General features: G+C 38.0%; 2 protein-coding genes across 3 annotated transcripts; one reads left to right on the top strand and one right to left on the bottom strand.

Moving 5' to 3' along the window:
- Window positions 1–430: 430 nt before the first annotated feature.
- Window positions 431–4,241, top strand: LOC116171039 (arrestin homolog). The gene is made up of 6 exons (XM_031487684.1): window positions 431–562; window positions 612–1,108; window positions 1,163–1,320; window positions 1,368–1,511; window positions 3,891–4,020; window positions 4,068–4,241. Exons 1-6 carry the CDS (start codon window positions 454–456, stop codon window positions 4,161–4,163), a joined length of 1,134 nt encoding a protein of 377 aa, XP_031343544.1. The 5' UTR covers window positions 431–453; the 3' UTR covers window positions 4,164–4,241.
- LOC116171038 (cytoplasmic protein NCK1) lies at window positions 4,182–12,410 on the bottom strand. Of its 2 annotated transcripts, none has more exons than XM_031487682.1 (7): window positions 12,276–12,410; window positions 11,872–12,033; window positions 11,500–11,720; window positions 11,242–11,452; window positions 9,613–9,838; window positions 5,371–5,656; window positions 4,182–5,321 (listed from the first exon to the last, which is right to left on the bottom strand). In XM_031487682.1, the coding sequence occupies exons 2-7, from the start codon at window positions 11,984–11,986 to the stop codon at window positions 5,118–5,120; spliced, it is 1,263 nt and encodes a 420-aa protein (XP_031343542.1). In that variant the 5' UTR covers window positions 11,987–12,033; window positions 12,276–12,410; the 3' UTR covers window positions 4,182–5,117. The 2 variants fall into 2 exon arrangements, with proteins under 2 accessions (XP_031343542.1, XP_031343543.1); XM_031487683.1 differs by having other exon boundaries at window positions 11,872–12,071; window positions 12,276–12,393.
- Window positions 12,411–13,002: the final 592 nt, after the last annotated feature.

Raw genomic sequence — 13,002 nt, 5'->3', positions numbered from 1 at the left:
GAGGCAAGTGTAAATTTCCGTTCACAGTCCTGTGCTTGGTCCAAATCAATTCCTTAGTCCTTGTCCTCCTTCCAAGTCGACGCGAGGATCATATCCTTTCACTATGTCTTTTTCTCTCTGCCATGATGATTATTGAAACCACGCGCGATTTAGTAAAGCTCGAAGGACCAAATGGTACGTCCACAGACGAAATAAAAAGTCTTTCAGAAAGTAACCAAACTATTTATTTGTTACATAAATAGCTCTTTTTTAATCTCTCCTACCCTTAGCACGAGGCTATACAATAACTTTTCGTCAAAATGTCAAGTTCATTTCCAGAAAAAGCATTAATAAGATTATGACTGTAGAAAATGATACAATTTAACTGGATTAGGAACCCGCAAAAGTTCATCGAGTATAAAAGAAACCTTCGCGACTACGCAGTGCCGCATTTTACCCCCAACTTTATAAAAAATGGTGTTCAATTTTCGCGTGTTTAAAAAATGTTCGCCCAACGGGAAAATCTCCCTGTACATGGCGAAGCGAGATTTCGTCGATCATGTCGTAGGCGTCGAACCGATAGGTACTACCCTTTGCCGGCGTCCACCGTTTCTGTAAGTGTCTGGTTTTAGAGGGTGTCATCGTTATCGAGGAGGATTACAAGGATCGCAGAATTTTCGCGCAGATCATATGCAGTTTCCGGTACGGTCGCGAAGAGGACGAAATGATGGGTTTAAATTTCCAAAAGGAGCTATGTTTGGGTTCCGTGCAGGTTTATCCTCCACCCGAGAAGCAGAACACGTCCAAATTGCAGGATCGGCTTATTAGAAAAATGGGTCCCAATTCGTACCCGTTCACCTTCGTTTTGCCTACTAGCGCCCCTGCTTCTGTGACCATTCAGCAGGGATCCGACGAGGACGGGCAGCCTTGCGGAGTGACGTATTTCGTGAAAATATTCGCGGGTGAAAGCGAAGTTGATCGTACCCATAAGAGGAGCACCATTGCCTTGGGTGTACGCAAAGTGCAATACGCGCCTTCCAAGCAAGGGCGCCAACCCTGCACCGTCGTCCGCAAGGACTTTATGCTCAGCCCTGGTGATCTCGAGTTGGAGGTAACTTTGGATAAGCAGGTATTTGCCTCGTGTTCTTTCGGAGAACTCCTCCAAAACCAGATTATGTTTCAGCTCTACCATCATGGCGAAAAAATCGCCGTGAACGTCTGCATTCGCAATAACAGCAACAAGGTGGTGAAGAAAATCAAGGCGATGGTGCAGCAGGGTGTCGATGTTGTTCTTTTCCAAAATGGGCAGTATCGCACAAGTGTTGCCTCCATAGAAACTCAGTAAGTCATCTCCTCAACGCGCGTCGTTTCAAACAGTCCAATTTTAGGGAGGGCTGCCCTATTCAACCGGGCTCTAGCTTGCAAAAGATTATTTACCTGATTCCTCTACTTTCCTCCAATAAAGAACGTCGTGGAATTGCACTTGATGGACAGTTGAAACGGCAGGACACGAACCTTGCTTCGACAACTTTGTAAGTTAACTTATTGTCATTTAGGTACCATAGCCCACCTCTCACCGAAATATTTCAACGCCTTACTTCGTCTGAAACTTTACAAAACTTGTATCAGGAGAATATAATGTCCGAGGAGGTGATTGAAAGTTAGATTAAAGATTTAGTGAGGTTAGGTTACAGTGGTAGTTAGGTTAGATCAGAAATCTTGTATCAGGAGAATATAATGTGCGAAGAGATTGAAGGTTAGAATAAAATATTAGTGAGGTTAGGTTAGCGTGGTAGTTAGGTTAGATCAGAAATCTTGTATCAGGAGAATATAATGTGCGAGGAGATTGAAGGTTAGGAAAAAATGTTAGTGAGGTTAGGTTAGTGTGGTAGTTAGGTTAGATCAGAAATCTTGTATCAGGAGAATATAATGTGCGAGGAGATTGAAGGTTAGAATAAAATATTAGTGAGGTTAGGTTAGCGTGGTAGTTAGGTTAGATCAGAAATCTTGTATCAGGAGAATATAATGTGCGAGGAGATTGAAGGTTAGAATAAAATATTAGTGAGGTTAGGTTAGCGTGGTAGTTAGGTTAGATCAGAAATCTTGTATCAGGAGAATATAATGTGCGAGGAGATTGAAGGTTAAGAATAAAATGTTAGTGAGGTTAGGTTAGTGTGGTAGTTAGGTTAGATCAGAAATCTTGTATCAGGAGAATATAATGTGCGAGGAGATTGAAGGTTAGAATAAAATGTTAGTGAGGTTAGGTTAGCGTGGTAGTTAGGTTAGATCAGAAATCTTGTATCAGGAGAATATAATGTGCGAGGAGATTGAAGGTTAGAATAAAATATTAGTGAGGTTAGGTTAGCGTGGTAGTTAGGTTAGATCAGAAATCTTGTATCAGGAGAATATAATGTGCGAGGAGATTGAAGGTTAGAATAAAATATTAGTGAGGTTAGGTTAGCGTGGTAGTTAGGTTAGATCAGAAATCTTGTATCAGGAGAATATAATGTGCGAGGAGATTGAAGGTTAGGAAAAAATGTTAGTGAGGTTAGGTTAGCGTGGTAGTTAGGTTAGATCAGAAATCTTGTATCAGGAGAATATAATGTGCGAGGAGATTGAAGGTTAGGAAAAAATGTTAGTGAGGTTAGGTTAGCGTGGTAGTTAGGTTAGATCAGAAATCTTGTATCAGGAGAATATAATGTGCGAGGAGATTGAAGGTTAGGAAAAAATATTAGTGAGGTTAGGTTAGCGTGGTAGTTAGGTTAGATCAGAAATCTTGTATCAGGAGAATATAATGTGCGAGGAGATTGAAGGTTAGGAAAAAATGTTAGTGAGGTTAGCTTAGAGTGATAGTTAGGTTAGGTCAAATAAGTTTGTCAAAATTTTAGGCGACTAAACCAATTTGACCTAACCTAACTAGCACTCTAACCTAACCTCACTGATAATTTATCCTAATTTTTGATCATCCTCTCACATTATGTTCTGATACAAGATTTTATACTCCCATCTTTATGGTCATTTTCTTCAGATGGAATGACAGTTCTCATAATGGTGTTTTGACGGGTTATTGAATAATCCTTTATTTTTCTCAGCAGTTCATCAAAATAACATACAAGGTGCAGGAGACGGGGTATAAAAGCAGCCGGTGTGAAAGTTTTGCATTATTTATAGGATGCATCCACCGTTTGCGTTTTTTTAAATTAGTTTCAAAGACAAATACAAAAATATGGCAACATCTAACTCGTCATCCAGGTCGATAGTTTGCTGCAACTGAACGCTGGTGTGACTATGACAAAAACAACCTGTTTAAAATAACTCACGTCGTGAAATTCGTTTAATAAACGCTCGTCTGCCACTGGCCTTAGTTACAATAAAATTCGTACAAGTGCGCCATCTCCTTGTTAATCGACACACTTTCTTACATTTTATAGTTTTACAAGTTTAGTTGAGATGTCGCCACTTACGTAACTTCTTTTGAAATTATATTTGAATTTAAGCGATTAATATAGCCTCGTTGCACTTAATTTTCCTTAAATGGCAGTACAAAATGTACGCAGTCTTGCAAGATCTGTAAAGCAATTGTAGTTTAATGCCCCGGTTTTTGAATAGTTAGTTTAAATACAATACAGTGACTTTACAATAAGTACAAGTGCGCCATCTCCCTTTTAATCGATACACTTTCTTCATTTTATAGTTTTACAAGTTTAGTTGAGATGTCGCCACTTACGTAACTTTTTTAGAAATTATATTTGAATTTATGCAATTAATAAAGGGCTGTAACTTTTGATCCAGTAGCCCGATCTTGGAACTGTTTGAAATTATGGATTCTATAGGCCACATTCTATAAGAAAATATCAGGCCCATTCCAGTTATTAAAACTCTTCCCATCTGATCTAACAATTATGTTTCAGGTTGGCATCGCCCGAAGATCGAGATCCATTTGGAATCATCGTGTCCTACGCCGTTAAAGTGAAACTTTACTTGGGAGCTCTCGGTGGAGAGTTGGCGGCCGAGCTTCCGTTCGTCTTGATGCATCCCAAGGTACGAGGTTCGTTTCCATTAAAAACACTAATCAAGATTTGTTCCAGCCTGGAAGGGAGAAAAAGATGATACACGCTGATAGCCAGGCGGAGGTGGAGATGTTCCGTCAGGACACTGTAGATAACGAAGTCGATGCCTACTAAAAGTAGAATGACGGCAAAGATTGTTCATTACTTTATTTATAATTAGTTGAGTAATAAATTGAAATAGTTTCACACAAACTTCCTGTATTATTAATTAATATACACATATTTTCGTACTTTTAAGGACAGATTGTTCACAAAGCGCGAAAAATAATATGTCTATGACTATGATCTACATAAATAATTCTGCTTCGACTTAAATTTATCGTCCTGTTGAATGTTTACAGTTAATATGCGATCCACTAAATTACGAACTATTGTTATAGATAATCTAATATCAAAATTTTATTGACCTGTGATGTAAGATCTGAGATTACATAAACGGATCTGTTCGCACGGACACTGTAGGCAATAAAAGTACAGTGACAATAATCTCATTATCACAAATACTTAAATTTACGTTTAAAAAATCACTTCGCAGTGATCTCAAGTGGCAACCCTCATCACTCATTTTTTTTTAGGCTAAATCACTTCCGTCCAGAAACTAAACGTGACAAACTGATATGGCTATATTTGTCTAAATTGGATTTAGCGTATTAAATTGACACTAAAGCGCACTTAAAAGCAAAGCCTCTCATGCTTTATCGTAAAAAAAGTATAAAGCCGTATAGGTAATTCACGAAAATTTGTACAAAATTCAAATGAGCATGCCGTAAACTATCACTAAATACATCAAAAGTTATACTCGTAGATGCTATGATCCTTTCGAAAACCTATATATACAAAAAACTGCCTCAGTACAAATCGTTCACATCCATCTACGTGTACCTTGTAATAAAAATAGAAAAATATAAGAAAAACAAACAAAAAAAAAAACAAATCTGACCAGATTCAGTACACTTACTGTCGTAATTAAAGTGAAAAAGAGCACACGAAACACATAAATTACTTTTTTTCTTTCATTTCGATATACAGGAGCAGAAATATAACTAATCTTTTATACAGTGCGCCTACTTAACTCGGCTTCGGAAGCGGCCGTACTAAGTAAAGCTTTTCGCCTTGCTTATTCGTATAAATAGGAGCTCTCTGGTAGTGATCGACCAGTTGGTCGAGGGTATGGAATTTTCGTTGGCCTATGCAGTAAAGCGCCCCCTCCACGTGCACTCGGAAGTGCTTATTACGACCGGGCGCCTTCAGTGACACCGAGTAGTCGCCGACCTGCAAAACTGTTCGGTTAAATTGGCTTTATCGGGCGGCGGCGACTCACATTTGTTTCGCTATCACGAATGAGAAAGTCACCGTCGTGGCCGTGCTGATTTAGGACGCCGTCGCACTGATTCCGGGTGATACAGCCGTAGTACCACGGTTTACCGATGAGATGGGGCCGATCGGACGCGATGCCGTCCGGCTGCTGCTGCGGCGGCGGCCTCTCGACTAATTCGGTACGTTCCTGCCTCCGTTCCTGGTACGGCTGCGTCAGATACTCGGACAGCTCTTGGAGATAATTGCGGGGGACGAGTCCAATTTGGCCTTGAGCGTTACGCGCCTTGTACCTGAAATATTAATAGACTTAAATTTAGTTGTCGACGGTATAAGTCTTCTAGTGAAATGTTAATGTAAATTATTGAGTAAATTGTTCATGAAGAATAGCACGAAAATATTTTCAAGTTCTAAAAATGACCAACAGAGGGCGTAACTGCCATCTTAAATTTTAAAATTGAGTTTTCTTGAAATTACTCATAATAAACGAAAACATTTTTTCACATTTTTAAAGACAACCAGTTTATCATTTTCGTGAAAACAAAAACTCAGTTATTTCAAAAACAAAGATGGCGTGGGGCGTTCAATTGTTTTTACAAAGATGGGTACTCTTTGGTTTTTGCAATAATAATAATCTTACCCTTTGATCTATTGTAACAAATTTGGTATAATTGAAAAGAGCATTCCTTGAGCAATGAGAATCAACCATTTCATTTGATTTTTTTAGGATTTTGGGTCATAGTGTCAAAGCTAGCCCCCTGGCGGAGAAGGATTAGACTAAATTAACTATATTTTGGTTGATTCTCATTGGCCAAGGAATGCTCTTTTTAACCATACCAAATTTGTTAAAATCGGTCAAACCGTTAAGAAGTTAAAGCATGTTATTGCAGAACAATTGAACGCCCCACGCCATCTTTGTTTTTGAAATAACTGAGCTTTGTTTTTTTCGAAAGTGATAGATAAACTGGTTCTCTTTAAACATGTGAAAAAAGAATATTATTTAGTTTATTATGTGAAATTTAAAGAAAATGCAATTTTAAAATTTAAGATGGTAGTTACGCCCTCTGGTGGTCATTTTTAGAACTTGATAATTTTCCAGCGATTCTTCATAACAGATTTACCTAATAATTTTTTTTACCCCTAAGTCATATGACGAACGGTCTTATTGGGTCACCCAGTACCTACTCTCTGGATACTTCTGATAAAGTATTGTCTGTTGGCACTAAGAAAAGGAGATATAATTGTTACCAATCATATAACTATGTAGCAAAAGGTTACTGAAGTGGCTGAAATATAAACAATGCATTATATGCATGTGTGTGACAGCCAAAATTATACTGTCGCGAGCCGCTTGTTAGGTTCCGTCCCAATGGGGCCAGTACCGCCCTCTAGTGAGCGCTAGAGGATTCCAGGTGGGCGGTAGGGGCACTCAGGCGTAAGTGGGGGTCGTTGGCTATGTAACGTGTATCCTATTTTGGTTGAGATTGCAGTGTATCTCAGCCTAGGTCTCAATTGATTTTCAAGATATAGACTTTTTTGTGAAACCACAAACAGAATCTCTAACTACGTTTGTTTCTGAGATACAGGGTAAAGACGGAAAGTTTGACATTTTGAGAAACTGTTTATTTTAGATATTTTTACTTAGAATCCAGTGGCGTAGTAAAAAGTTTTACCCACCGTTTCTGAAATTTGACCAAAAGTTAGTATTTTTTAAATGCAACACCTGGTATGTCTTAACGTAATTTTTTGTATTATCTTTCCCGATTGCATTGATGTATAACACCCTATATTTTTTTTAAATTTTAGCCATGAACCAAACATAAAACCTTATTTTTTACAGTTTTTAAATAGTAGGCCATGGATTTATCAAGATTTTGTTTTGTTTATTGTATCCATGGCCGACTTTGTAGTTCAATGGTATAGAATAAATCGAGAATAAAACCGGAGATCGGGTTTTCGAACCTGGACTGAGGTAAGAATTTTTCATCTGTGACAAAGATGGGAATTTCCTTAGATCAGTGGGCTACTCCGAATTAGGTTTTCCTGTAGTTTTCCTAATTCATACGGTAAATACTAAAGTAGTATAAATAAAAATGGCAGCCGATGCGAACAATAAAAATGGCTGACAGTAAAAACATGCCATTTCAAAATTTTGAAAAATATAAAAATACATAAGTTGTAATATATCAATGTAATCAGAAAAACGAATACAAAAAATTGACTTTTAGATATATAGGGTGTTCCATGTAAAAAATACCACATTGGGCCGAATCTCAGAAATGCTTGTCCAAAAATTTTTGAACTACGCCACTGGATTCTAAGTAAAAATATCTAAAATAAACAATTTTTACATTTATTCTTTATTGTTTCTGTTTGTGGTATTGAACGTTTCACAAAAAAATGGCAGAGGGTCGCGAAAACCTTAAGTCTCTATCATTAAAAACAGCTGAGATACACTGTAGCCTCAACCAAAATGGGACACACTTACAGACGGATGAACATTAATTTGACTGAAATATTTATTAATTTAGTATTATTAAAATGGATAAATACGTACGACCACCGACCAAAGTAATGATAATAGGAAACTTACTGCCATTTAGGCAACCAACCATACAATATCTAGACGTGTAAGTTTTCCGACGGGGATTCGTGTAGGATAGGCCGCACGGCGTCGCGCATTGTCGTCTTTGCTTCGGCGTTTCTTCGTCACTGCCTTGATATAAACGCTACAGCAGATATAATTACAAGAAGTCGCTGCGGTTTTTTTAGACCAGAAACTTTTTAGACTGAACGAGAAACTTTTACCAAAAAATTATCCAAATATTTCCTCTGGTACCTTAGATCAATAGCTCTTTCAAGTTCGGAGTTGACAAATATAAATAAATTTTCTTGTAAAGAATAGGATTTTTGCCTTAGAGATCTGGATGGCGAGTAAAATACGTATTCGCAACCATTTTTGACGTAAATTCATAAACTCTGATTAGGTTTCCAGGTCGATCCTAAAGAATTCAAAAATTGGTGATGTATCTTTGGTAGTAGTAAGAATAAAATTAGAAAATGTCAGCATAGCACCCCCACCCCTCCGCTGTCTGAAATATAATAACACATAATATAGTGCTTCTTATTGCTGTAAAGTTCATTTGGCAGAATTCATTTTTTAAATTGGGAGGTCCTGACACATCGGATTGGAGCCCCCCCCCTCAAACGGATCTATGGTCCTCCAGATCTTAAAAACGGTCTTTTCTTTGATACCTTTGCTAAATGAGTAAATGCAAAATGTCAATTTTATACCGCTTTTCTACTTTCACACGAGTACACAAACTTATGCTATTGCTCTTCTAGTATAAAAATAGTCACGTCTATCATCGCAGGTAGCCGCCCACTGCAAAACTGGTCGCCTGTGAGGTGTGCACAAATTATGCTATTATACATTCGTCTCTATCTAGCACATGCGAAGAGATAGGCATAAGTTTTGCAGTGGGCGGCTACCTGCGACTGTTTTTTTACTAGGCAACGTCTAGCCAATGTTTTTTCAAATGATGAAAGGTGGGTCCAGTAGGAAATGTACTATTTCGATGATAAGTTAACAGATATTAAGCAAGATGTAATCGTTTTTCAGATCAGTATTGAAACGTTCGTTTATTTTTTCTATGTGGCCATTAAGATTTTCTGCTTTTGGCTCTTGAGAATTTAACCACCTTTTTGTGAAAGGGCGAACACCCTTGTATCACGATCCACCTTTCTCATGATCAAATTGTTGCCCTTTACTCCGTTAACATGATTGCTCAAATTAATTTTTATCAAAGTGAGGCTTGCATGTGCGAAAAACTATATAAGACAACAAATCAAACAGCGAATACGTTTCGATGTACATGAAAAAACTAAATATATACAGGGTGTTCTGTTTAAAAAGTCAATTACGCATTTACACTCTAAAAATGGAACACCATCCATGGTTTTTTTATATTTTTAGGAAAGACCGACGCCTTGTTGCAGGACCTACTGTAAAATACAAAAAACCTGTACAAATCAGTAAAACAACAAACTATTATTTATTATTCAATTGAAACAGCTGTATCACGTGCATGACATAAAATATGTCTAGATTCTCATCTGGACGGCAGATAAAAACATAAGAAACTGTAAGTACCTAATTCAAGCAGTGTTACCAACTGCAGGAATTGTGTTTTCCCACCCTCCCCCAGTCAAATGTTACTGTTTACATAGTATAAGATTATGCACTTACCATTCCGGATCGGAAGGCGGTCTATCTAAAATTTCTAACCGATCTCCCTTCTCGAAGGAGAGCTCTTGGTCGTTCGTTGACGAAAATGAGTATAAAGCTACTACAATATCTAATACGTTTTCGGCCATCGCGTACGTGTGGAGGGTATCGTCGCCGTCGCCTTCCTCTTGAGTATAGTTCGACGGAAACCAGCCGACCGCGTTGCCGCTCTGACCTCGCCACCAACCTACGGGGGGAGAATGATTCAAAAAAGATTCTCTAATTTTCAAAAGCATTTTTTTCTGTTTTTTTAAATCCCTTGAATCTTTTTTTCAAGTCTTTTTTCAATTTCTTTTCTAATGTCATGCCTGGTGTGCTATATTTTTGAAATGAGAATATTTATCTTTCTAGATTAAAATATACAGGGTGCTCCATTAAAAAAAAGAAGGTTAGATCCAATAACTTTTTTACCTGGCTCACTATACTTATTTTGAAAACGAGAGTTAAAAAAGATACAGAAAGTATTTATTACAAAACAACTTTTATAATGATTGTTTAATAAACTGACGTTTTCAAAACAAGTATACAGTGTTAGGTAAAAAAGTCATCGGACCCAACTTATTTAAACACCTTGTATATTTTAACTTAAAAGAAAGATATTAAATTCTCTCTTCACAAATATCACTAAACATTTAAAAAAATTGATTATTAAAACTGGTTTAAAAGATTTAAAAAAAATTCAAAAATCTTAACAATTTTTTCGTATTTTTTTTAAATCGTTTGAATCTTTTACTCCCTTTTTTTAATCACAAATCTATCTATAAGAGAGTTATCTTTTTAGACTAAAATATACAGTGTTCCATTTAAAAAAATGAGGTTAGACATAGGGAAATTTACACATATCGGGCTCAAAGCGAACGAGAACAAAAGTATGTCTGGTGATAACAAGAAACGTTGTGGGAAATGCGAGCACACCCTTAATATTTGCATGGAATTTTGCCAAATGTCTTCTAGTAGAGTCTTTGTACAGATGTTAGGACAATCATCTCATTACCTCGTTAGAACTCTTTAGAATAATTTGAAAATCTTCATCCAATTTTCTTTTTAGTTTCTTGAATTTTTTTCAAATTTCCAAAAACTTTAAATGTGCTATTTTCCCCACTTTTTTCTTGCCCCCCCCCAGGATAGAGGTGCTACATACCGAGACCGTGGTTTTTGGTATAATATTCCAAACTCATTATGACATCAAACCTGCTATCATCAGCAAACAAATGATAGCCAACTTTGTGAATAAACGAAACGTTATTAATTAAATAATTAAGAAATTTATTATTTATTATGAATGTTTGATCTTTAGAAATTTTTAATTTTTCATTTGTTTAAATAAAATTTAAATTTGACGTAAAAAAAAAATTAAATTAAAAAATGTGATTTAAATCAAATCAGAAAATACTGTGAGGCATACAGGTCAATTCCCGAATACTACAAGATGCTCCCCCCAAAATTTCCCCAAAAACCTCCTAAAGAAGTGGGGGAGTCATGCTACAGGGCCTACCACTGATATTAACAATAATCCAGATATTAGCTTTGTACAAATAAACACAATTTCCGTTGCTGCCTCCCAGACTAAAAGGCCACAACTAAACCTACCGTCATTGCTCTTCTCGAGTATGAGTATTCGCGAGCCTTTAACCAGCGAAAGTTCGTCCGGCTGCTGAGCTTGGTAGTTATATTTGACGACGGCGACTCCGATCGCCTCCGAAGGATCTGCGGGCAACCTCCTAGTCATGTTGGGCGACTCGACCGCACGCGAAGGGGAATTGTTCGACGGTAACGTCTTCGACCCCGAACCTTTCTTTACCTAAACGAAACAAACGGATGACACAGTTTCACACTCGACAAACGCACCTTCTTCTTAATGCTGTCGAACAGTGACGGTTTCTCCTTCTTAACGTAATTACTCGGCACGTATCCGGAGAGATTTCGCGAATTTTGCACCCTCCACCAGTGCTTGGAGTCGTCGAGGAGTAAATATCGTTCATTTTTTCGTAGGTCAAGCTCTTGGGTTCCTTGTGCCGCATAATCGTACTTCGCAACAACATAACAAACATCGTCCTGGTTCGTTTTGCCTGCATTTAAAACTCGATTAATTCCCTTAAAGTTGACCGTTTTCACCGTCTACGCCACACCGACTATTTCAATTTACTGACTACATCGAAATGACAAAAACATTAATTGAGTTACGTTACTTAAATTGACTGAAAAGAAGTTGTGACATACCATGTCTCATGTTAGGGGTTGCCATATGATGCGGTGGCGGCCTGACACCGTAGTTGCTTTTGGCTTGCCACGAAGGTGGATCCGGTGTGCCGCGCATCGATCTCGTCTCCAACATGACCGCAAGCACGACTATCTAGCTATGGCCCACACTCATGCTCTATGCTACAACACGATGCCACTTCAATTGAGGCTCTATCCGACTAGAAACATTACAATAGCAAGCAGTACGTAAAAAGCATCTATTTTGACACATTTCAATACAAATAACACAAAAGATTTATAATTTTAGATTTAGAAGAAAAGGAAGAGAGCAGCGTAGGTATTTTCCGCCTTAAAATGCATCTCGCATTTTCCGACCGGTTGTAATCGAATACAGTGAGCAAGTTATAGTTTTAGCAGCGTACCAAGTTTCAAGCTGGACATATTCTTCTTAAATTCATAGGTAAAGCAGATAGAAGACCAGACACCATTTAATTCACAACAACTCTCCCACCCTGAACAGATTTGACAGATGCTCATGCGGCAGGGAATTTGTATTTTAATTTTCGAAAAGCATGCGGTTGGCACAACTGAAACTTCAAACATATAGGATGGTCATGCAATTAGATGTATATAGGGTGATCCAAACTGGATTACTACATGAAACATTAACAAAAATACCTTGTGACCCTTAAATCTGCCGGAATGCCATGAGCCCTTTTGAGCTAAAGCGAACCCAACTCGAGAGCCGCCCGAAGGGAATGGTGCAAGTGACCCATAGTGATTCCAATCACTTTCTCGTAGTCCCGAGCTAAAATAAATGCAGAAATCGAACTGGCCGGCTCCGGAAAACCTTTTGAACAAGACCCAGTAGTGTCCCGTAGAACATTCGAAGTCCCAGAACCGGAACCCTAAAAAATCACCTAAAAGTAATGCGGAATATGGGTTCCAACTCGCGGTGGTGATTTAATATTTCTTCACCAAACGCTCTCCGCCACGTTCGTCCTGCAACTCTTGCCCCTTTCTATTTTGCCTTAGAGTTGTTTAGCGAAAGCCCTTGGTCGTAGTGTAGCGATATCAGTAAATCCCACCCCCTCGGACGTAGAACTGCCCCCTCGTGCGAGGAACTGCAGCATACAGATGAGTTTTCGA

This window comes from Photinus pyralis, unplaced genomic scaffold (assembly GCF_008802855.1).
Source record: "Photinus pyralis isolate 1611_PpyrPB1 unplaced genomic scaffold, Ppyr1.3 Ppyr1.4_LG5, whole genome shotgun sequence".
Lineage (NCBI taxonomy): Eukaryota > Metazoa > Arthropoda > Insecta > Coleoptera > Lampyridae > Photinus > Photinus pyralis.
This window is presented reverse-complemented; position numbering and strand designations above follow the sequence as displayed.

Bases quoted from the DNA above. Each gene is read 5' to 3' on its own strand.
- LOC116171039 (XM_031487684.1), top strand. From the start codon at position 454: ATGGTGTTCAATTTTCGCGTGTTTAAAAAATGTTCGCCCAACGGGAAA. The intron at 1,109-1,162 runs GTATTTGCCTCG...ATTATGTTTCAG, and splicing joins AGGTAACTTTGGATAAGCAG to CTCTACCATCATGGCGAAAA. The intron at 1,512-3,890 runs GTAAGTTAACTT...ATTATGTTTCAG, and splicing joins AACCTTGCTTCGACAACTTT to GTTGGCATCGCCCGAAGATC.
- LOC116171038 (XM_031487682.1), bottom strand. From the start codon at position 11,986: ATGTTGGAGACGAGATCGATGCGCGGCACACCGGATCCACCTTCGTGG. The intron at 11,453-11,499 runs GTGCGTTTGTCG...TGTTTCGTTTAG, and splicing joins TCGACAGCATTAAGAAGAAG to GTAAAGAAAGGTTCGGGGTC. The intron at 9,839-11,241 runs GTAGGTTTAGTT...CTCCCCCCGTAG, and splicing joins ACTCGAGAAGAGCAATGACG to GTTGGTGGCGAGGTCAGAGC.